Raw genomic sequence first — 24,950 nt, forward strand, 5'->3', positions numbered from 1 at the left:
AAGAAATTAGAGTATATGGAAAAGAAATGTCTTTGTATTTTTACATTTTGAATGATCCATCGAACTCGTATTTTTTGGGTCATTAAGCACCTTACCTCTTGTCTTTCCGACGCCCCTACCTCGGATTATCAATGTGAGCAAAATAACAGGGGGTTGCTATATTTTTGTTAGAGTTCTTCGAATCCGCAATAATCTTATGTAAAAATAAATAGAATCTATTTGAAAAATGAAGGAAACTATTTGTTTTAGGACCAAAATCACATTTGATCAGTGCGTTTTTAGATTGTAGTCATAATGACTACAAGAGACCGTCTTAATTAAGTGAATGCAATGTCTTTATAGAATGTATTATCAGGGGCCTTCTGTATTGCTTGTTCATGTAATGTTTATTCATGATTTTATTTGCATGCAGGAATTATCTATACAATAATACAAATCAATTAATTTTCTAAAGGTTTTACTGTGTTGCTTAGCTGTTGGTTTGCCAATTATGTGAGGGGGGGGGGGGCTATAATGTCTTTATTTACTAAAAATAATAGGGGTGAAAGCCAGAAACAAGTTGGGCCAATCAATTGAGGAAGGAACTGCATTGAATACAGTTTGGTGAGGAACTTTTCTTTCTATCAGATTTTATCAAAGAATATTGTATTTTCTTCATTTTTGCGTATTTTCTAATTTCATGAGATTTGTGGGGAAAGGTTATTTATCTTTGTTTCATTTTATCAACTCCATGCCAAATAAAAGAAATTGAGACCTATATTGATTTTTCTCGTGTTAGTCATGATCGGGTCTTTCAATTCGACGGAAGAGAAATTGCATGTGTGTGCGAGAGAGAGAGGGGGAGAGGGAGGAGGGCGGGGTGGGGAAGAGAGAGATTGAGAGGGAGATAAAAAAAAAACTACACCAATGTATCAATACCAATAAAGTTAATGAGGCGGGAGCAGTGTATAGGGATATATTGTGTTCATAATTATAGCAACAACCTCCCCCTCCCCTCCCCTTAATAAACCTTTTAGTATATTATTATTATTTTCCTCCAAAGATGTCGTGCTCTGCCGACTGGCGGTCAAAAACGTTGAAAGTTATAGGGACTCACGTATAATGGCAGTATATCGGAATGTGCGCCCTTATAAGACCCCATTTCAGTTACGGCTACGCCTTAGAATAGTTCTCAAGCGTAATTGTGAAGTTTCCCCGGATTTTTCACCCTTGTATCAGTATCATTGACCAACCCTAAATCCTCCGTCCCAATCAAGCCCCCATCAGTCGACGTGTCGGTTCTCGAAGACCCACATTAATGTTTAATTTAAGTTCCCAAACACCACCATTTGTCTTGTTTCCCGCTTATTTCATATCAACTTCAGCATGGGTATGGTTTCAGACTTTAATGAAAATAGGCCTACAGATGTATTTTTTATTCAACTTATGCAGTATACATTTTTTTTGCATCGGTAATGTAGGCCTAATCATTCAACTGTAAGTGTATTAAAGGGATTAAAGGGATCGTTTAACTTTGTGAGCAGCTGATTAAAAAAATTCTCAAACTGAGTTGAAACGTGCGTATGAGTGCCTGTATTTGTCCTAAAAAACCCTGAAACAGACCACAATATAGGATGAAAAACTCTAATTTAGATACAAGTAGCAATTTATTAGCCTGATTTTGAGAACCGTCTAGTAGACGGGTTCAGCTTATGACCAGTTTTCTCCAATTAAAAAAGTCCGTTGGCTATTTTGACTGCATGCCTTCTGTTGTGTGTATCTCCTATACACACACTATTAGCTGTGACTGTACATTCGGTGTAGGACCTATACCTTGTACACACTGTATGTAGGTCATGCTGTGTTCATCTAGAATTAATGTGTTGTGGTGCACAGATTCCCTGTATACACATAGTCATTGAAACCAACTCCCAATTATTTCAAACATTGTTTTACATCTCCAAGGTTTTAAAATTGATCCTGTAAATATAATACTTTGAAACTTTTGGGATGGTATTTTTACACTATAAGCCTAATGTTTAGCCCATTTTCAGGAACCAAAAGGAGAATTTTTTAAATCAGAACAAAGTGGAATGATCACTTTAATTGTCCCTCAGCTCAGCTTAAGAATTGAATTGAACTGTTTTCAAAGGGCGTATATATATAGGCTGGGGTGCATGTGTGTCTATAGGGGAGGGCCACTGAGCCGCTGATGGGGCATGCAGGGGGTAACTTTGACACTGGCATGCAAGCAAACGAAATTTGTACCTCTTAAAGATTCCGGCTCTTCTTCTGCTTTCAACAGCTGATTTTCCCGGGATTTTTCCACCTCCCCAAGATGTGTACCGCCCCCTCCCCCATAAAAATTTTGTTGGACCTCCCCATGCTCCAACCAGACTGTACGCCCAGCTTAATCGACGGTAATTTTTTTTTTAACAGCAGGCTCCTTGATAAATGTGTATATTGGTCGTTTCCGCACTTACCCCCCCCCCCCCCTCTCAATTATATCCGCTATACCAATCTGTACTGACGTCAACCCTGGTTGCAGCTTGCAGTATAGGGTACGGTCGCACCGGTAGCACCGATGGGGCTAGTTCGGGCGCGCGCGCCGGCCCAGTATCCGTTCGAAACGCTGCGGCTTTAACTGATCCACGTCCACGTCTATATAAATCGGCTAGAAATCTGTCTCTACTTCAGTGTAAACAACCAATTCTACTCAATCGATAAGCTTCTTTGAAACTAAGAAAATGGCACAAGGGCTATCAGAATCAGAGGGTGGATGTAAAACAGGAGAATGGCATCCATTTGACTTGATAAACGAAAAGAATGGAAAACGTCTCTCCTTCTTTCTTGTTGTGCTCATCGTCTGCTTCCACATTGCTCGACATCAGCTATTTCGTAAGAATTTCATAAATTTGTTTTCTCAGAATCTTAGCCTAGGGAGGGATTTTGTATGATGCTAATATAATAATGACAAATGTTCAGTGAGATTATTTTATCAATGGCCTGCCTGGGCTGGGGTGGTAGGATGGGGGATCGGGTGTCCGGACACTTTATATTTTTGTCTTTTTGAAGCCTTCTTTTTTGTCATTGGATTACACTACAAATACGAAATCAATAGTTGTAATCATCTTCTATTTTGTTCTCTACAATATTTCCTGACATTTTGTACTAAAAATTGATAAAACTTTCCTTGTAAATTTTTCCAAATGACTTTCTAAAATTGATCGTCCGGACACACAACCTGTCCGGACACACAACAACTGGGTATACCGGTATTCTGAACTGACAATTGTGTTTGTTTTAGTTTTACCATCAGTAGAGGCGCACGGCCAATAATGGGAGACTCTCTCCAATAGGGGAGACAATCTCCCATATTGGACTTGGAGACTTGCTTTGCAAAAGAACAAAAGAAACAACACCAACAAAAGCGTAATTTTTTCCACCCAAAATTTTGTCTCACTGAGTTCAGAAGCCTATTTGTTTTGTGTGTGGATGACAACAAAAATCCTTATCATTATCAAGTAGACGGTGAATTTTTGAAGTAGACGGTGAAAAGGGGTAATTTTACATGAGGAATCTGCCTATCACATTTTAAATTTTATTTGCCGCCAAGGTAATCCTTTTGCAGCAAATGTAAACAAAAGAAATTGGTCTCCCAAACTGAAGACTGTCTCTGAAATTGGATACCCAAATTATTTACAAAAGTCTCTGATATTGGAGATAATCTCTCTCTTGGGAGACAGTCTCCCATATTGGCCGTGCGCCTCTACTGACCATCATATCACTCACTCAAGACAAGTCAATGAACAAGGTCGTGAAGGTTATGATAACATAATAACCTTGTTCTCTGTTATTCCCTGTGTGGCAAAATAAGGTTGGCAATGTTTGGCTTATTTTCTCTTGTTTTGGGGGTTAAATGCTTGATTTTTTTACACTGCCAGTTTCCAGTAGCATAATTGGCAATTGCGCAGATATAGTGTATGCACGAACAGGCAGTCATGGCAATGCACTGCTCAGATACAGGGCACCAGAATGCTTCTGGGGTCCGATGTTAAGATTTTTAGTAACTCTGAATCTTTCTATAAGTATTGTTGATTTTGTGACTCCAAACTTAATGCATGTAGCTTTTCCTGAAAAGTCAAACAGAACTAGATCTAAGTTAAGTAGATCGACAGTGATGTAGTCTTGTAGAATGATTCAAAACACTTTGAAAATGATTGAGAACATTTTTGAAATAACTTGTCAATGCTTTAAAGTATACACACAAAGAAAATTCACGAAAGTGATGATTATAGACAAATTATATATGAATGGAAAGGTCTTGTCTTTTTATACACAAATATGTCACTAAAAAGTCTTATCGATGTCGTGGAAATGCAAGAAATGAAATTATTAGAGACCATTCTAAGCCCCCCAGCCGCCCCCCAGACCGACAGTTCACGCAGTGAAAACAGTCGAGAATAATGACGTCACACAATAATCGAGCTCATCATCCCTCTGTGCATAATACACTGAATCACCTTACTGACCTCTTCAATATCTTCCGAATTTACCGTTTTCTTCATGTAATGTGACATCCGAATTCTGTTTTCGACAACTTCAGACTATAAGGGAACCAGAACTGTGTTATTTTGCCCGTTTTTTATTGAATTGTGAACTGGAAAGATCGATTCTGTCCACTCGACAGTCTTCGTTGTGTTGCTCTACTAACTATTGAAAAACTCCAAGCTGCACGGTCCCATTCACTTGCTCCCGATGCATGTTGCAGGCTACGCTGTTTGATCCAGTCAAAAGTCAAGGTAAGCATGTTTGGAAACTGTACTTGTTCTGACGATGCATTCAGGTCAGATGACAGATACAGATCTGATATAAGTTTAGAATCATGCATTTTGGCATAACTACTATTAAAATTAAAAAGTTTTTATTTTAGAAATAATGTTTTTGTACAATTCCACCCAAGGCAAGGGTTCATTACATGCCGCCACGCACAGAAAAATCAAGCCATAGAAGTCGTGTGTTGTGGACCCAAGAAGTGAGATCCCAGACGCCTCCAGGCTAAGCACGCGCGACCCACTAGTTAGAAATCCACTGCCAAACGCGGTTCGTGGTGCGGGGTTAGTATACTTAATACGTGTGAGTGGCACAATTCCAGCAGATTTTTTCTTCAGATTTCTAAAACTGGTCAGGACTCAGGCAGGCAATTAAATTATTTAGGAGCACTGAGTGGTATGGACCATGGCTGAAAATCTGCTGTTTCAGAGGAATGTTTAAGTTTTTATTATACACAGAATTATATCACCATGATGCCGATGTCATGAAGCCAGACAAATTTTCAGCAGTGATTACCCTGATTCCTGGCCAAAATCACTCACACGTATTGCGAGGTTAGTATTAGTATACTACTAGTACGTATTGCGAGGTTAGTATTAGTATACTAACCACGAACCGCGTTTGGCAGTGGATTTCTAACTAGTGGGTCGCGCGTGCTGGGATCTCACTTCTTGGGTCCACGACTTCTATTGCTTGAATTTTCTGTGCGCGGCGGCATGTAATGAACCCTTGGGTGGGCCAAAATTAGAGTCTGGTGTTTCTTTCTGATTAGAGTGTTGCTGCATATATGTATGCGTAATGCCTTCAACAATGAAGATAAATGCAATCTTTGTAATGACACAGAGACTCAGAGAGCACCGTACCTCAAGTGATGTTCGTGTAGTCTCCACTTCACTACTGGAGTACTGCTACAGCCTACACTACGCTACACACTTACCCGGGTAGGTGTGGCGTACATGTACGGTAGTGTAGCGGTAGTGAAGTGGAGTGGGGCCTACACAAACATCACTTGAGGTAGAGCACCAGTGTTCTGAGTGGAACTTTTCAGGTGTCTAAACCTACTATCATTTGTTGTTGACCGGGAATTACATGCCACCGCACGTCATCAATCATCACGATAATTAAATTCATACTTTGATTTGATTATTTAAACTATTTCTTTTTTTCTCTCTTCTACACACAGATCTGCACAATTGCTAACTCTGGTGACTTCTGGTCTCTGCTTGCTACCTCAATCTGGGAGATTCCATCATGTCCTTTTACTATGATTTGGATATAGCCATTTTTTTCTTCACTCTTTCCAGGACCTACGGTTTGCAAGTTGTGGAATGATAATGATACAAAAGAAAAAATTTCTTTATCAATCTTGGAAACAATTTTGAGCACAGTTTTGGAGAGAACTAAGAAATTTTACTCGGACAGGAATACAGCTTGTCAAAAATAATAACACACAATTTAAAACGAAAGAACAATTTTAATGTTACTAGGGCATTTTGCGAGAAATGTTATACTCAATCACACGTCCCAAATCAAGGGAAAGTCCTTTGATTAAACATGTAGTTGAATTGCGATTGCAACTCGACCTTATTACGCTTGAATTTGAATTTAAGACTTACGCTTGATTTGCAATTGAACATAAGTTTCTTGCAGTGCCCCATAATTATGTTTTGTTATCAGATATTTAACGTGCTGATTTTTCTCGAAAGGTATAATATATTTGTCCTTTTAAACGGTATTTGAATATGGGTACGCCTTTTATTTGTTTTCCACAATATTTATTGCATGTATGAACAGAAGTGAAATATTTATTGTGAAGCACTGTGAATGTTGTGTGATGGTTCATCATCAGACTGAAAGCCTGGTGGATGTGAGGAAGTGGCCTGGATGAAAGAAAAGTGAACATGTGTCCAATTACTGATTTGCATATTCTAAGACAATTTTGTTTCTGGATAAATTTTGCTATGCATTCCCTACATTAAGAGTAAAGGAGAAGTCCACGCAATCAAAAATTCATTTGAATTTAAAGAAAAATAACAAGATATTGCAGGAAATTTCATAAAAACTTTGATTCAAATTTATATAATTACTATTTTAACAGTTCCGTAAATATAACCTATTGTGATCAGATGAAGAGTTTCCTATCGTCAAATCTGCAAAGAATAAAAAACAAAATGCCACAAAAAATAGAAACGAATGTGATGTGAGTGACAACTCTAATTTGCATATCATTGTTTTGTGTATATGACTGTTTTGAGTAAAAACAACAAGGGAAATCACTCTATTCAAATAATTTTTAGTTGATGTGGACTTGACTTTTAACTCTACCCCTCCCATCCCAAATAAGAGTAGAAATAATCTAATCAAGAACTTGAAAATCAAAAGCAGCAATTAAGAAGCAAGATTTGATAAATACAGGTCTGAATAGAATTTCACAAGAAAATAAAAAGAGAAAAAAAAGATGGGTAGGGACGGGGAAGGAATAAAAAAAAAATACCCAGAAAAAAAAAATCCGAGTTTCGAACCAGGGTCCTCGCACATGACAAAACAATGGCCAACGCATTTGGCCACAGACCATCGCCCTAACAGGAAGGCATTTTTAAGATATATGGAAGAAAGTCCGCTCGCCGCTGTTTCCTAATAATGCTTCGGCAATTCAACTGCAATTTCAGTCATTTCGCGATGGATATTGCCGTGTTTTTTTTGTGATTCCTGACTTTGCTACTTAATGACATTTCATAATTTTTGTTCAGTCATAAAGAAGAATGTCTATGCTTTATATTGACTATAACATTAATGTGACGCAAGTGTGATTTCTACGTGAAAATATGCTTTGTTTATTCACCTATATTTCTTGAAAAAAAAAAAAAAATTCTAAGCTAAATATCGGTCACCAAAATACGTTAAATGTGCACTTTTTTTCACTGTTCAGTAAATTCAAACTTTTATCTATATAACAAGACCAATCTTAAGAGGAATAAACAATTCTAAGAGCAAAAAACGCTGATTGGAAAGATCGTCTCCAATGGGCTGCTGTCAGCTCAGCTGCTCACTGCTCATTGTGTGACGTCACTCAGCTGGAGCTCGCAAGAGGACCGGTGGAAGGCAGAAATATGGCATGAAAATAAATCATTTTTGAGAGCTGATTTCTGCAATCTCTGATCACTATTTTGAAAAGTGAAGTTATATATCTGATTAGTAATACTTCCCCTTTACAATGATGACCACATAAAGTCATTATAAAATACTTTTGATTCTTTGGATGTATACTTTAAACAAGGCTCCACACAAGCTTTTTTTTCTTGGTTGCCCAATCCAGGCCCGATCAGTTCACCAAAATCATCAACAATATCATGTTTTGGGTGGCCCTAAAACAAGAGAAAACACCCGGGGGGGCCACTTACATTAACGAGTGGATACCATGCGCGACCAAAAAAACACGTAAAAAGGATGTCTTTTTCAAGATAGGGCACGTTACGTACGTAACGTGATAAGGGTGTCAAAAACACAAAAATAATGAAAAAAGGGTATCTATTTCGCTAGGAAAGTTACGTGTTTAGGGTGAAATTTGCGGGGATGATAAAACAAAATTAAAATGTTTTATAAAGGATGTCCTTTTTGCCCCAACAATACGTGTTTAGAGTCCGATTTGCGCGAAGTGTGGAAGGTGGGGTCTTACTAAACCAAATGATGTGTAAAAGTAAAAGCGACGACCGAAGGACCCGTGACATAACAATAAAACATTCCTGTACTTGTTTAGGGGTTCATTTCAGGGAATACTTGCCAAGAGTATCGTTTTGTTTCCAATACTCGTTAAGGGTAGGGTTTCACACGCCAATACTTGTTAAGGGGTGCATTTTCAGAATATGGGAAATACGTGTTAAGGGTGCTTTTCGAGACCCCATGGTCGCGCATAGTATCCACTCGTCAGTGGAAGTGGCCCCCCCCCCCCCCCCCCCCCGGGAGAAAACATTACAGTTTATCAAAACTTTGGTGGCCCAACAGGACAAGGCCACCAAGTGTGGGCTTTTACAGAATTTTGGTGGCCCAACTCTCAATTTAGGTTGCCCCGCGCCACCAGGCCACTGCTAATGTCGAGCCCTGTTTTAAAATACATCCCTATTAATTCGCTCCCCTTACAGCTTATGATTCTTGCCAAGCTCTATTACAAGATGGTCACTATCATGGTCCTGGTGCCTGGCAACCGGAAGGATGTACCATGCATCATTATTCACTCAAGTAAGAATTTCATTCACATACATGTACAAAGGCCCAACAAACAGTACGGTTCTAGCTCGAGCTTCCTTGCATATTATTTTTGGTAGTAAAAATGATAAGTTTCTGAAAAATGTTCTTACTCTGAGGATAATTCTTTTTTATTGTCTTCAAAGGTATAGTTGAGTCATTGATGTTAGAAATTGAATATTGTCATTAATAAGATCGGGGGGGGGGGGGGTTACAATCGATTGGTCATGACTTGTGCCATATAGGGTCACAGTTTATTTGATTAGCATGTCTTTCTGTTAATGCCCACAACGGCAATTGTAGCTTTATTTTTATATAGGGTATATCGTTATTACTAGTCCACTGCAAACCCAAAGAAACTATAAAATGCACTGACATGTAAATAGTGGCTGAAACTACCAGGCTATCCAGTTCTGTGTTATTGCTATAGCCTACTGTGTGCTTTCTGTGTGCATCAATAGCATACATGTGACTCTTTATTTATTATTTGGTTAATAATTAGGCCTATTTAAATTCCTTCAGCAAACACTAGTCTTTGATGCTCTATACAAAAGTCACTTTTACGAGACAACTGTTTCCACCTTCTACAGGTAGAATGGTAGAAATATGCCAAGGACTCTTTTTTTTTCTTTGTAACTTCAATTCAAGATCAATCAATATACTGTCCACCTTTTTAAAAGCCTGAAGTCTATTGAATAAATGAAGTGCTACCTGACAGTAGAGTGGACCTGGCTTATTATTGTAGACTTCCTGTTATGAAAGAAGTTTCTTTGTTTTCTTTTGTCCCCTTTGTGCATTTAATATCCTTTGGGGGCATAGCTCTGATCTTGCTTTAAATCATGAGGAAAGAATAATTAATCACTTGTAATGGTTTGATTAAAGCTCCTTTGTGAATACTAACACCTTTATAGTATTCAGAAAATTGAAATAATTGAGAGTTATTATAAATGAATTCATAGTCATGATCTGTTGTGAATGAGTTCCCAGATTAAAAGTTAAAACTTCACATTTACTCCTGCAGCATTCAAGGGATTCTGTTTTTCTGATTTTTATATTTAAAGGACAAGTCCACCCCAACCATTAGTTGATTTGAATAAAAAGACAAAAATCCAACAAGCATAACACTGAAAATTTTATCAAAATTGGATGTAAAATAAGAAAGTTATGACATTTTAAAGTTTTGCTTAATTTCACAAAACAGTTATATGTACATCCTGGTCGGTATGCAAATGAGGAGACTGATGACGTCATCCACTCACTATTTCTTTTGTATTTCATTACATGAAATACGAAATATTCTCATTTTCTCCTCCTTGTCAAGTGAAACAAAGTCTTATTTCTTCCTGAACATGTGGAATTACGATTATTTCAACAGTTTATGGTTAAGTTAAGTTGGTCCTTATTGTCAAATCTGTAAAAATTGAAATATTGTATTATTCAAACAATAAAAAACAAAAGAAATAGTGAGTGATGGACATCATCGACTTTCTCATTTGCATATCGCTGAGTTGTGCATTTAACTGTTTTGTGAAAAATAAGCGAAACTTCAAAATGTCATAACTTTCTTATTTTACATCCGATTTCGATAAAATTTGCAGCGTTATGTTTGTTTGATTTTTCTCTATCGATTCAAATCAACAATTTTCTGGGGTGGACTTGACCTTTAAAGTAATAAACTTGTGATGAAGAAATGTACTTTGATAATCAGACATACGATCTTAACATATCAAATGAAAAACTGATTTGAAATAAAAAGTTAACCCATCTTTGAAACAGTTAAAGAAGTGAAGTAATCTGACTTTGATAAGACCTGCCCAAAATGTAAACAATATTTTTACTTTCAAATCGAAAAAGTTAGAGCTCTTGCAATGTACATGTACATGCATTTACCCTCTCCAAATTGGTTAGTCTCTGATTTACATGTATTTAGTTAAACACTCGGGTCAGTGTGTCCAAGGGTTTTCAGATCTTTAACATTAATGTGTCAATTTGATCATACACATTCACAATGCAAGCAGCCAATGTAATAAAAGTGGTTGAGTATTTTTCTGCTATAAAATTGGTACTCCATCATTACGGTCCATGATGATTATCCGTTAAAAAAAAAGATTTTTTTTGTGTTCCTAAAAACTTTCTTTTCATACTTGATCTAAAAATATTTTTTTTCGTCAAAGAAAATGCACACAGCGCAAATCATATTTTCTGTTTTGCAAGTGAATTTCCAAATGGAAAGATGAGAACCAAAACAAATTCCCTGTTTTGATTTACAGGTAAATTGAAAACACTGTTACAACATCATTAATGATTATATGATATGTCTATGTTCTCTCATATCCTTGTAGAGATACGTTAACTTGTTTTCAAGACAAGCGGGTGATCATCGCAGGAGATTCACGTATGAGGCAACTCTTTTTTTCACTTGTTAAAAAACTGACTGTTCATACTGTTGAAGAGGGGAAAATAGTAAGTAATCTCTCATCTCATTTATCTTAAGAATAGTGTATAGATGTATGGGTGCATCTATGGCATTTGATTAAGACAAGCGGATGATTATCGTTGGAGATTCACGTATGAGGCAACTCTTTTTTTTCACTTGTGAAAAAACTGACTGTTCATACTGTTGAAGAGGGGAAAATAGTAATTAATCTCTCATCTCATTTATCTTAAAGGGATGGTCCGGGCTGAAAATATTTTATCTAAATAAATAGAGTAAAATTCAGAGAGCAAAATGCTGAAAATTTCATCAAAATCGGATAACACATTACAAAGTTATTGAATTTAAAGTTTATCAATATTTTGTGAAAACAATTATATGCACAACGTCATAAATATTCATTAGGTGGGCTGATGATGTCACATCCCCACTTCCCTTTTTCTTATGTTATTACATGAAATAATAAAATGAATGATGTGTCTCCATTATGATGAAATAAGTTGCAGTAATAACTAATGCACTTAATCAGTTGTCAATCAAATTGTTTTAGTTCTTGGTAGAAAAAATTTAATGAACCTAAATAAAATACAAAAGTAAAATATAAATATTCATTAGGTGGGCTGATGATGTCACATCCCCACTTCCCTTTTTCTTATGTTATTACATGAAATAATAAAATAAATGATGTGTCTCCATTATGATGAAATAAGTTGCAGTAATAACTAATGCACTTAATCAGTTGTCAATCAAATTGTTTTAGTTCTTGGTAGAAAAAAATTTAATAAACCTAAATAAAATACAAAATAAAAAGTGGGGATATGACATCATCAGCCCATCTAATGAATATTCATAAAGATTTGCCTAGAACTGTTTCACCGGAATAATACAAATCTTTAAAATTCAATAACTTTGTTATTTGTTATCCGATTTTAATCATATTTTCAGCATTTTGCTTTGTGAGTTTTACTCTTTTTATTAAGAAATAAATATTTTCAGACCGGACCATCCCTTTAAGAATAATGTATAGATGTTTGGGTGCATCTATGGCATTTGATTCAGCAACAAGTGTCCCAACACACAATCTGCACATAAAGCCATACTTTAAAGGGGATGCTCACCCTGACAAAAAATTTGTTGTAAAAATATCAGAGAGAAAAAAAAATGCAATGGTGTGAGGAAAATCTGTCGAAGTTTAAGAAATTTTCAGTTATTGATTTGTAACATCAAGTAGCTGCTCCATATGTTATTTTTTCCTTAATAACCAAGTCACACTAGAGGCGGAATGTTGTCAGAATGAAAATACTTGGCACATTCCTGGATATTCAAAGTGCATTCTAAAAATTCTGACTGCATTCCAAATATTCGGGTCCATTCTTGTGTCCGGCCCGAATGTTTTGCTCATGCTCAAATCTTTCAAGGTGCATTTGAACTGGAAAAATATCGAACGGCATTCAAAGTGCAGTCCTACAGCACTCTGACTGCATTCCAAATATTCTGACGACATTTCAACATCAACATCATTCCGATCGCATTCATGGGAGAATCGAATCGCATAAAAGCACGGCTAGCTGTTGCTGCAACGTCAGTCAGCACTGAGGAGCATTGAGGTCATCGAACAGCATTTTTACAAATTTAGATCAATTTGAAATTCCCTCCCGAATATGGCTCGAATTTTGAAAAATTTTCATTCCGGCTGGTTCTGCTTGATTCCTGCTGATTCCGAATAAGTGTGAAGGGGGCTTTAAAAGGAGTGTGCGTTTATGATTTGTCTGTTGATATACTGGAAATACAAGAAAACTTTTTTATTTTATTTTTTTGAGAAAATGACATTTCATTGATTTCTTTATACTAGACACTACATGTATATATCGGGAAGCTGCTCGTTATTCTCATTTTTATTTTATAAAATAAGAATAAGAATAACTTTTTTAATCTTTGATGGATTTTCCTCAAACCTTCACCAATGTCCTTTTGATAACCTTTTGTGTTATTTTTACCAAAATCTTTTAATCAGGGTGAATTTCCCCATTGAAATTAAACAGGAATAAGATGAATTTGGACAGAATGGCCCATATTCTGAAGTCAGGTTTAACTTAGACCATGGTCTGACTCTGTGCTAAAATTATGGGAAGCCAAAAGTGTCAAATTTGTTATTAAGTTGTATGTTTTTTTAATATTTACTGTGCTCTTTCCTGATTCTTCAATGGTGAATACAATAATCTATACTTTCTAGACAATTATGAATGATTTGAAAGCCAAATGAGCTGAAATATGATATCCCTACTGTTAGTGATTTATATAACAATTGGCTATCCATACTTAAACCACAACTTTAAATCTGAGTTTAAGTTAAACCGGACTTCAGAATACGGGCCAATATCACCAAATGATCACCCAAGTGTTCAATTCATATGCATCATCTCCTAGATAATGTGAAATAATTATGGCAGAAAATCAATATTTGTTGAGCAAACAAGCTTGGCACTCTGTCGGTTGATATGTCTTTTTCTATCCGGGTAATTCCATTGGGTTGGGTAAAAAAATGACAGGATGTCCATGTTTACCAACTATTCTAGTTCATAGTGAAGATCAATTCAGATGTGGCCAAGTTTTGATGTCGATGTGAGCAAGGTTTCCAACCATAGGAATTCATGTTTGATCTTGATTTTTTTATTTTTTTTTATTTGTCGTAGTTCAAATTAACAACTTTACATGGTCATCACATATTGGCAATAATAGATACATGTAGTTTCTCATGTATGTCTTTAACTGTAATACATCATGATGTTGATTAGTAAACCTTATATAGTGGGAACAAAAGTTTTGCTTTATTGATCATTGGAAGATATTTGCATAATCAAGACATTAGGTGGTTTCAAACCGCCTCGATCATAAGAATCCCCGTTAAATTACAAGAACTTTTCAGGCTTAAAAAAAAAAAAAAATATTATTCTGCATTCACACCGCTCTGAAACATACCCTTCAGGATAAGTTCCTGAAGTTACGAGCATGCACAGGCAGCACAGTACTTATGGTCTGATAAGCAAGCAAGGCGCAAGATTCAAAATCACTAGCTCAGCAGTTACCCACGGCGCCCGCGCCCAACTAAGGGCCAACTAGACACTGGGCTAAAAGTTGCGGTAAATTGCTTTCACATTGCCAAAATACCTGCGACCTTGGAAAAATCCCTGCGAAAGTTCTCGTAATTTTGACAAGTACCTACTATTTAGTGGGTATTTTCGTAATTTGCTTTCACATTGCCAATATTACCTGGTATTTTCTGATCGGGGTAAATTTCCTGATCAGAAAATACCTGGAACTGACGAACTTCGAGGCGGTCTGAAACCACCTATTGTTAATAAAGGATGATTGCGTCTGGACTAAAATATCACTCATTCAGTTTTTAAGTGTCAATTAATAACATTAAGTTCCAGTGTTGTAGCTAGACCTTTTTTTATTACCTTGCAAAGTGTTAATGGCGAAGCATAACAAGCGAAGCATATTGATTGAAGTAGGACATACATGTATAAAAAGATACAGGTAGCTTGATCGGATGAGTCCTGATTAGCCAGATAGGTAACAAAAGCATAGAAAAGGCATCAAAGAAAACAAAAGTGGTTTTGACCTGGCCATCATCTTGTTTGAAGTTCAGATTTGAGCATTGGAAATATTTGCCTCCCTTTATTCAGTGTGTATTTACCCATTGTCAATGGTGTCTTTTGTTGTATGTAGTAGAAGGCTTACCGGTATTTGCTTTAGTATGGCCACACCAACAGAAGCGATTCCAGTGGGGCGTTTCATGAAAGGACTTGTCAGACATTACATGTATATGCGACAGGTCCCATTTTATCAGACAGTTTCACAGTTACCATAGGAAATTTGCTTCTAATCGAAATCAAGGAAAGTTATGAGATCTGACAACTTGTCTGATATCAAATATTGATGAAATTACTCCCCAGACTGACCAAATCCATTAAATTATTTCAGTCAGTTTGGAGGTTTCATTTGTGTGGCTGTATTGTGTAAGTGAAAAAAAATACAATAAGCATATTGATAAATACATTCTCTTACACATTTCTAACTTAACTCCAAAATTTATATCTCTAGAATGCTTATGTTTCTGCTTCTGTTTATGGTAACTCCTGTAGGAACTCGGCAGGACAGCGTTTTGCTGATAAACGTCAAGCTGGTACATAACCAAATTACCTAGGAAACATTTTACGTCTAGGTTAATCAGTCACAGTGGCTGACCTTATAGACGACAGATATTACTCTGGGGCCTTTTTATCAAAGTGGAGACAATTAATGGCAGAGTGGGGATTCGAACTCACAACCTTGCGATTATGAGTCTAATGCTCTAACCACTGGACCACATTACTTATGGTAGTGCCACAAGACACTAAATTATGAACATTGAACTTGCCTTTGAATGTAAACAAAGACTTATATATAGCCCATGGCTATTGATCTTTTGGCTTGTCTGGATGTTTATGATATGAATTATTAATTCCTACGTACCAGTCTGCCTCCAAGCTGTAATGTCGTAATATTAAAGAATGTACAACTAGATGAACTCACTATGCACCAGCTGGGTCTTCGATCGATATGGCATACTTATTTTAACCACCTGTGCGCCCTAGAGCAAAATCAAACATCTGATTATTGATTAAACATACAACCTACTTGATATTGACTATAACCAGGGAGTTGGGAGTCCTGGGCCCGTATTTAGTTACGATTGATCCAATCAACCTCAAGTATATGGATTTCAACAATGTCTTTGCACAATATCGTTTGAAAACAACGAGAAGCATACTGGATTGTCAAGAAAACACTGAATGTTTGAATATTATACATCATATCTAGAAAATATTTTGAACAAACATGTAATGTTGATGTTGCTGGCTTTCTCCTTCTTCTTCTCCTTCTCCTCCCCCTCCTCCTCCTCTCCCCTCCTCCTCCTCTCCCCTCCTCCTCCTCCTTCTCCCCCTCCTCCCCTTCCTCCCCTCCTCCTCCTCCTCCTCCTTCTCCTCCTCCCCTTCCCCCCCTCCTCCTCCCCCTCCTCCTCCTTCCCCTTCTCCCTCCTTCTCCTCCTCTACCTCCTCCTCCCCCACCACCACCACTATTACTACCATGTTGCACAACTATACACGGTGTACCTAAAAAAAGGTAACCAAAGTTCAAAGGTCAGCTATATAAAAAATACATATTTTGTTCTTGTGATTTCTATTCTACATGAGTGAGTAACTCATCAACATTAATTTGACATTGCATTGCTCTTCTAACCATTGCAAGACTATTCCTATTCTACATGAGTGAGTAACTCATCAATAATTCTTTGACATTGCATTGCTCTTCTAAACATTGCGAGACTATGACGAAGAACATCTGCCTTATGCTAAACATGTGCCTGCAAGTCACCAAGAGTGTGCTGAACCAAAATTGCAGCTAGACACCAGTTATGTAATATTTACTCGCAAAACAAAATATCAGAATTGTAAAATTTCACTGAAATTTGCAGGGAAAATCTCTGATGAAACCAAAACTCACAACAAAGCGGGTTTCTTGAATTGTACACTAAAACCCAAAACTTGGAAAAAGTAGGTTTTGTACCCTTCACCTTGGATGGACCATAACTCTGCGACCCATGACAATTGTTATGTAATCAAGGTGTCAAATTAGAGTTGATTAGTTACTGAAGGATTTAGAATAGGAATAACAAGAATGAATTATGTATTCTTGATATAGCTGTCCTTTGAACTTTGGTTACCTTTTTTTTAGAAACACCCTGTATTTTGGTATGATGACACAATGAACACCAATATATTTGTAGATCGTCCTCATCTTCCTTTCTGTATCATCTCACTTGTAACCAAAGTTATTAATCTTTACTTTATATGTACAGCATTCTGATATATTACACCATGAGGAGGATAGAAATACAGATATAGTAAGTACATGTACCTTGTCTCCATACAAATTCAAAAAGTTTATTCCAATAACTCATCTTTTCTCGGTAATATATTCCACTTGCAAATGTATTGTTTATATTTCTTTGTGCTTCATAGATGCCAACTGTCACACTAGCTAAATTAAAAAAGAGCAAATAGTACTGTTAAAACAGATTAGTGTATTTTTTTCATCGTCAGGTTAGTTGATTTGACATATAATTTGAAAATAGATCATCAAAATGATAAATAATATAAAATGATATAAACAATATAAATCTACCTAAATACCCTTTTACTTAGTGTGTGCTTGCTTTATATGCATGGCAGATTAATTTCATTTTTCCAAATTGAAATTCATTAATCTTAATGCTAACCATATTCATTATATTACATTATTCACAAAAATCCAAATTCTGTTTATCCAGAAATATTTAATATTCGATGAGCAATTTTCAAACTAGCAAATGTCTTGTTAACCCCACCCCTCCCCCTCTCTCTATCACAGCACCTTTATCATGACTTCATTGATTCTTTTTTTAATTTGACCTTCAGTATTTTTTTTGCTTTGGTTTTTATTGAGTTTCACTCTGGTTTGATTACTAGTTAAAATATGAATATCCTTTTTTCATTGAATTTCTGCAGGAATTTTGGTGGCAGCCGGAGCTTAATGATTCTACCATAGAAGTCTATAGGAAGAGAATATTGGTGAGAGTTTGCTTTGAAAAACCATGTTTTTTAAAGTTTTTTTATACTATATTTACAAGTACGGTAATCAATTCCAGTGTACAAATAAAATCATGTGTATGTATATAAACCCTTGCACATGGGATCTACTGTGTCTTGTCCAGTGATTTGAATTTGAAATTAAAATACTGTATCACAGATATCCCAGACTCTCACGCAGCACAGGTAAGGATAATGACCTCCTGAGTGATCCATAGTATTATACAAATAAATGTTTGGAATACGCCCCTCCCCCGTGAATGGGAATTTATGGTGTTGGACCCCAAAGAAGCAAAGAAAGGCCCCTTTGAAGAAAAAAAAATATATGTACCTGTTGTACATGTATGCTTGAAACCTCAGGTATCACTCATGTATTTGCTATAAGCAGAAATTTTACCACTATTGATACATGTATACATGTGTTACAAGGGTTTTCTTGCCATTTCAGGATTTGAAATGAAATATAATATTATTATATCATTATTATTATAATGTTTGCCTTCATACATCTTGTATACTGGGCTGATATGAACACATTCATGCAAGGTTTGCTAAACTTCGCTTAATAGTGAACAGTTGTGAACCAAAAATTTATGAAGTGACAGTGGACTGAAATACTGGAAATATGAACTTTGAACCTCCAGATATTTGTGAAACCATAGTTTAAAAGCAATTTTGGCTTTGTGCTTACCATGATTTTAGTCTGAGCTAGACACAGTCTTCTTAAATTTTGTGGTAACTTAAAATAGAAAAAAACAATATTAACTTTAATGAATTTGCATAAAGTGTTAATATAAAACATGTACAATGCAGTGACTGCACCTTTGAGAGAGAGCAATTGAAGGCTGATCTTTTACCACTATTGCAACACAATGTGTTGTATCTCATTGATTTTGTGTTATACCGGTAAATGGCTGTAATCTTAAGATATTCATGTACCTCTCAAAAACATATGAATGTTTCTACACAAATCTATTTTTTATTTATCCTCTGTTTTACTAATATTTATCTGAAAGGTATATTGCTCTTAAAATATACATACACAGTTGGTAATTTCAAGTATATTGTTAGTGTTGGTGTTGGCCTAATGTAGCTCCAAAATCAAGTTAGGGATATCAAACAAACATGGTACCAATCATGTTACTGTTCTAGTGATTATGTGAATCTTAGCACCAAACTGGTAAGGCTGGTGCTTTGTCTAGTTCAGTGTAGTGCTACTCAAGAGCACCCTAAAGGAGCACTACACTGAACCAGACACAGCCTTACCAGTTTTGTGCGGTGTCTAATTCAGTGTAGAGCTACTCGAGAGTGGTCTAAAGGAGCACTTCACTAAACAAGACACCTTACCAGCCTCACCAGTTTGGTGTGGTGTCTGGTTCAGTGTAGTGCTACTCGAGAGTTGCCTAAAGGAGCACACTACACTGAAGCAGACACAGCACCAGCCTTACCAGTTTGATGCTGTGTCAGGTGCAATTTAGTGCTATTCAAGAGCGGCCTAAAGGAACATTACACTGAACAATTCATTCAATTACTATTATGTGACCTCGGCTTTCTATACACAAGTCATTAGCAGGGATTTTAAGCTGCATATATTCATACCACTTTCCTCAAGTGAAGAGTTTGCCCAACAAACTCGGGAGAAGGTATGGTAATAGTTTTGTTTTTGAAATGTTTATTTTCATCTAGAAGTGCATGTACCCTGCTTTGAACAAACAAATAGAAAAGAAAAGTTAAAACAATTTTGCATCCATATGTTTAATAAGTGTTTTATGTATCTTTTGGATACAGGCTGAAGAGAAAAAGCCTACACTTGTTGTTCATGGACTAGGAACATGGACCATCAAACTTAACCAAGGATCTCCGTCAGCTCTACAACAGTTCCAAAGTAAGTCCAAAGATAGACCTGCTCAAAGCTCTCTGATCACATTGGTCATGGTGGACACTGGGGCTCCATCACACAAGGCATAGCAATTGATTGTAGAAATTTTTTTATGATTGACTGTATTGACTACAATGTATAATTAATCGTAAAAATTAATGGTACGATAAATTGCTAACCTTTGTGTTACAGGCCCTGGGGCTACATGACATAAGGCGTAGCGATTGATCGTAGAGCAATTTTTTTTATGAATGATTTTATTGGCCACATTGTACGTGTACACTCCATCTGGAAAATCAGTCGCTAATAAAGCTTTCAGGAAACCAGTTTGGAAGATCGCTTTGCTAGCGTTCCCATCTGATCAGCCGAAAATGGTTTTCAAAACTACTTCACATAAAATGGTCTTGTTGCCTTGGGTATGCTCTCAGTGGAGTGACATGTTTGAAATCGCAGCGTAGACATTCTACACGCAGTGTGTGTAGTAGTGCGCTCAAAATGTTCCTCAAGAACGGTTATGTCCTCGCGCTAAAACCAGTTAAACGAGGCAAAGCGATCTTGAAAACTACATTGCAAGGTGGTTTTCCAATCTGGTTTGGAAGATCGCTTTGACCGTTATCATTACATGTTAAACTAATTTCCACTTAACTAGTTTTAGGACAGTAATGAGAAAGGGGTCTCAGATGTACTCAGACTGTTTATTTTTAATGATAAAGCCCAGAGTCTGAATTTCAACATATCAAAACAAAGGCTTAGCTTCAAAGTGACTTTTATATGTTAAACATGAATTTGAACAATATGCTAAATCTTGCAATAGAAGAGTAAAATCTAATTGACTCTATGTTTGTGTATGTTTCGAATGTTTTATTCGTGGTTTGCCTTGTATTAGGTTCTGGTTTTACTTAATCATGCCCAGATTTAATCTATTTGTCAATTGCATGTATTATCAGATTTTATGAGTTTGAAATAATGTGCTCCATGAAATGTTATGGAAGTTAATTGTCCTAGAGCTCTTGAAAATATAAGTCTTTTGGGTCAATATTTAAGGTGTGAAATCACAAAAGGAGAGAAAAAACAAAAATGCCAAATTGAGAGATGACATCCATGGGGAGTGTTTCTTGAAGAGTTATGTCAGTTAAATGAACAGATCATATTGTAAGCTACTGGTAATTCTTGATTGGGTAAGAGCTAATAAGTCATTAAAAACCACTGGCAAAACTCTTTGTGAAACGCTCTCATGTTTGGCAGAACAAAAAGATCTTAAAATCTATCAATATCATGCCTATCCTTTGACATCAGTAGGATATTGAAATAATGTGGATATTGAAATGAAGAGGATATATGTAACACGCTTATATAGTGATTTTAAGTGTTAGAATAAAAATGGATTGTATTTCCCCTTGTTTTCTAACAGCAAACCTGACAAATTTTGCTCCAGTCCTTGCCCAAACAGCCCAACAAACAGAAGTCATATGGATGTTACAAGGTTTGTCATTATTTCATATAGAATACTAGAAATGTATTTAGCTACCAGAGCTTTTCGAATAGATGTAATCTTATGATTTTTTCATAAAATAAGATCCCTATCTATTTATCAATTTATTAATATATATTTGTTTAATTGTTGGCAGTACTTATTTGAGTATGAAACCATTAATTAATTGTGATTAGTAAAAGTAAAAACAAATGCTGCAGTTATGAATTTTGGCTAGAAAGAGAATTTGCATTGAATTTGTACATGAAATCATGTTTTTTAGTAATTTTAGGTCTTTCGGACATGCTCGTTCAAGATGTTGTGTAACCTTGGGAACCGCATTTACGGCATTGCAAATCTGGTCTCGAAAGTTGTGTAACTATAGATCCCCATTTCATTATCATTTTGATTTATACACAGTAGAAATGATTCCATATTTATGTTACGATTTTTTTTAAATTGAGAATGCAAAATTGAATTGAATGTGATCATATCATTGACGAAGGCTGCAGTGGATAGGTGAAAACAGTTCACAAAATCGAATTGAATTTAATTGAGAAAAACTCCTTTATGAATATTGGCTGGTACAATATATACCCATCTATTGTTGCTGAAAGTGAAATCCATTTCTGAATCCTGGGGAGTATTTCAAGTTTGCTCTGAGCCAATCAGATGCAAGGATTTCAGTAGCTTATAACAAACAGGGTGTGAAATCACCATTTGTCTAAAGTGATCTCCTGTGGAGTGTGTCATGAAAGAAATTGTCACTGATTTTCCTCTGTCAGCTGTTATGAGCTACTAAAATCCTTGCACTTGATTGGCCGAGAGCAAATTAGTGGGTGAAAATCACTGACAAAGCGTTTCATGAAATGCTCCCCTTTTTTCTTGTATCTTATAGCACCTGTTCAAGAGGAACTACTAACCCCCGCAAGGAGCATGATTACAAACGAGCGATTACAACAATACAATGATGCTGCAGAGAAATATCTGTAAGATTGCTATCAAATATATTAAGGGGCCATTTTCAGAGAGAGTTATAATCAAACACATCCTAAAAAAAATCAAACACAACTTGATTTTCAATCAATCATTAGTGCAGATTTTGATACATACTTTGTCATTAAAGGGGAACAAAACCTTTGAAACAAGTAAACTTGTGTCAAAACAGAAAAATAAAAGAATAAGAACAAAGAAAATTTGAGAAAAATCGGACAAATAATGAGAAAGTTATGAGCATTTGAATATTGCAATCACTAATGCTATGGAGATCCTCCCATTGGCAATGCGACAAGGATGTGTGATGTCACATGTAAACAACTTTCCCTTTGATGGATTATAAAATACCCTCAAAATGTCTCTTTTTGCTTTTTATTATGGTGATACAAACTCTTTATCCATGATGTATTCTTTAAAAATCTGTATTACATGCCCTCCTATAGAAAGAACACATGATCTACTGATAGATGTGATAAAAGAGGCAATTTAAGTGAAATATATACTAAAGTAATGGGGAGAGTTGTTCACAAGTGACATACATCTTTGTCGCATTGCCAATTTGAGGATCTCCAAAGCATTAGTGATCGCAAAATTCAAATGCTCATAACTTTCTCATTATTTGTCTGATTTTTCTCAAACTTTCGTTGATCTGTTTCTTTGATTTTTTTGTTTTCACACAAGGTATCTTGTTCCAAATGTTTCATTCTCCTTAAATAAAAAAAAATTGGAATTATTTAGTGCAATTCTTTCTAGGAATGGCACTTGTACAAGTTACTTAATATTTTTTTCTTTAAAATTTTAAAAGAATATTGGACCAATCACTCTTTTATTTTATAATTTTGATTGTATGTTTAAAATTCTATGTTAGTGCTTTACACGTTAAAAAATTGATTTAATCCCAAATTTCACCTTTGTTATACAATTCTTATTCTGATATTAAAGGGAACTTAAAGTTTAGTTGTTAATAATTATATTTTAACCATGGAACCATTCTATAATCTTGGAATGTTTCATTAATATTGATTTTTCTTTTGCAGTGGACTAATTTGTGAAAAGAATTTGAAAGCTCACATTATTTCCTCCTTTCCTACACGTTTTGCTCATCTTCAAATCAAATCATTAATTTTCCACAACAGTATGAAAAGTAATTTCAAATATATACAAAATATGATATTAGAGAAAAAAAGAATATTAACACAGATGAAAACATAATGCAAAAATGTATAATGTTGTCGGTGAGCCAAAACAAGACCCCAACATCTTTAAAACTCTGACATCTAACATAAAATCAACAATTAATTATCAACATAGACATTTCTTAATAAGTTAAGTAAATAGGCACTTATTTAGAAGGAAAAAAAGAGCAGTTATATGTATCTATAATGTTTACTGATGATTACTCAAAGTGATTGGTTGATGTACATTTACTAAGTGGAAGCGCCATGGTGTAGTGGTTCTGACTCTCGCCTTGTAATCAGAGGGTCGTGTGTCCCAATCCCACCATGGCCTAGCGTCCTTTGGCAAGGCATAACACTCTCAACCAGGTGCTAATTGTATATTGGTAGGAAACAGCTGTCATTGTGGTTGGTTTAGCAAGTGTGCACCTAACAGGCTGCTAAGAAAGCTATGAGTCCAGTGGCCGGGTAATTATAAATGTGAAGCGCTTTTAGCAGTCGTAGATTGGTATGTTGTATAAAGCCAATTATTATTATTATTATTATTGTTATTATTATTTTATTATTATTGTTTATTATAATTATTTTATCATTATCATTATTGTTGTGTCTGTTGAATATCTTCCACAGGAGTAATACAGGTGTGGTATTTTGGAGGACCGCCGTCTTAACATCATCAGAATCCTATGAGAATACAATGGATGGACTACATGTATCAAATGAAGCCATTCAAACAGTAAGGAGTTTCTTATTTTCACCATTAAAGATGAATGATGATTGTGGTAACAATGACTTTGTATAGAATCAGATAAAATTGCTACCCAAGTGTCTGTTTGCATGAATAGAAAATATGGGCCAAAGGACTCTGAAAGATATTGTGTAATTGCTGAGAAATTAGCCAAATGAGCTTGGTTTTCAAACCAAATGTCGGGTGTTTTTCCAAGCAATGATGGTAATACACTGTCCCACATGTTCTTATCTGTGTTTGGCGATCTACAGTGTGATTTGTTTCAGCTCATATTTCATAGTATCACAAAGTTTAGTTGAAATGTAACTGTACCAGATTCCACGATGATATAGTAACAATCAACCTTGGTTTGACAGACTTTCTCGTGAAATCAGTGTTACTGCAACTACTTTCATTTATTAGGGAAATTCACCCTTTTTCTCGTTCCTGGTTTTCCCCAATTCACAGAATCAGACAGGATGTTTTCTCTCATCCTAGATATAGATCCGGTACAGATTTACATAAACTTGTGAAATCTTG

At 35.8% G+C, this 24,950-nt stretch overlaps 1 protein-coding gene and 1 long non-coding RNA gene across 3 annotated transcripts in view; both read left to right on the forward strand.

Moving 5' to 3' along the window:
• The window catches only part of LOC129262011 (N-acetylneuraminate 9-O-acetyltransferase-like), a 55,023-nt gene that overhangs the window by 1,569 nt on the left and 28,504 nt on the right, over positions 1 to 24,950 (forward strand). The window contains exons 2-10 of one of the 2 annotated variants that reach the window (XM_064101824.1): positions 2,574 to 2,877; positions 8,952 to 9,048; positions 11,397 to 11,517; positions 17,394 to 17,438; positions 18,082 to 18,144; positions 19,951 to 20,047; positions 21,453 to 21,524; positions 22,411 to 22,501; positions 24,314 to 24,419. In XM_064101824.1, coding sequence (XP_063957894.1) covers positions 2,727 to 2,877; positions 8,952 to 9,048; positions 11,397 to 11,517; positions 17,394 to 17,438; positions 18,082 to 18,144; positions 19,951 to 20,047; positions 21,453 to 21,524; positions 22,411 to 22,501; positions 24,314 to 24,419 — 843 coding nt within the window. In that variant the 5' untranslated portion in view covers positions 2,574 to 2,726. Of the gene's footprint in view, positions 1 to 2,224; positions 2,400 to 2,573; positions 2,878 to 8,951; positions 9,049 to 11,396; positions 11,518 to 17,393; positions 17,439 to 18,081; positions 18,145 to 19,950; positions 20,048 to 21,452; positions 21,525 to 22,410; positions 22,502 to 24,313; positions 24,420 to 24,950 lie in introns of those variants that run through there. The other variant, XM_064101829.1, reaches the window with a different exon arrangement.
• Positions 4,391 to 6,547, forward strand: LOC135155700 (uncharacterized). Its single transcript, XR_010294888.1, has 2 exons — positions 4,391 to 4,781; positions 5,996 to 6,547. It is a non-coding gene; the product is annotated as an uncharacterized LOC135155700 (long non-coding RNA).

The sequence above is a fragment of the Lytechinus pictus genome, chromosome 1, assembly GCF_037042905.1.
Source record: "Lytechinus pictus isolate F3 Inbred chromosome 1, Lp3.0, whole genome shotgun sequence".
In the NCBI taxonomy this organism is placed as follows: Eukaryota; Metazoa; Echinodermata; class Echinoidea; order Temnopleuroida; family Toxopneustidae; genus Lytechinus; species Lytechinus pictus.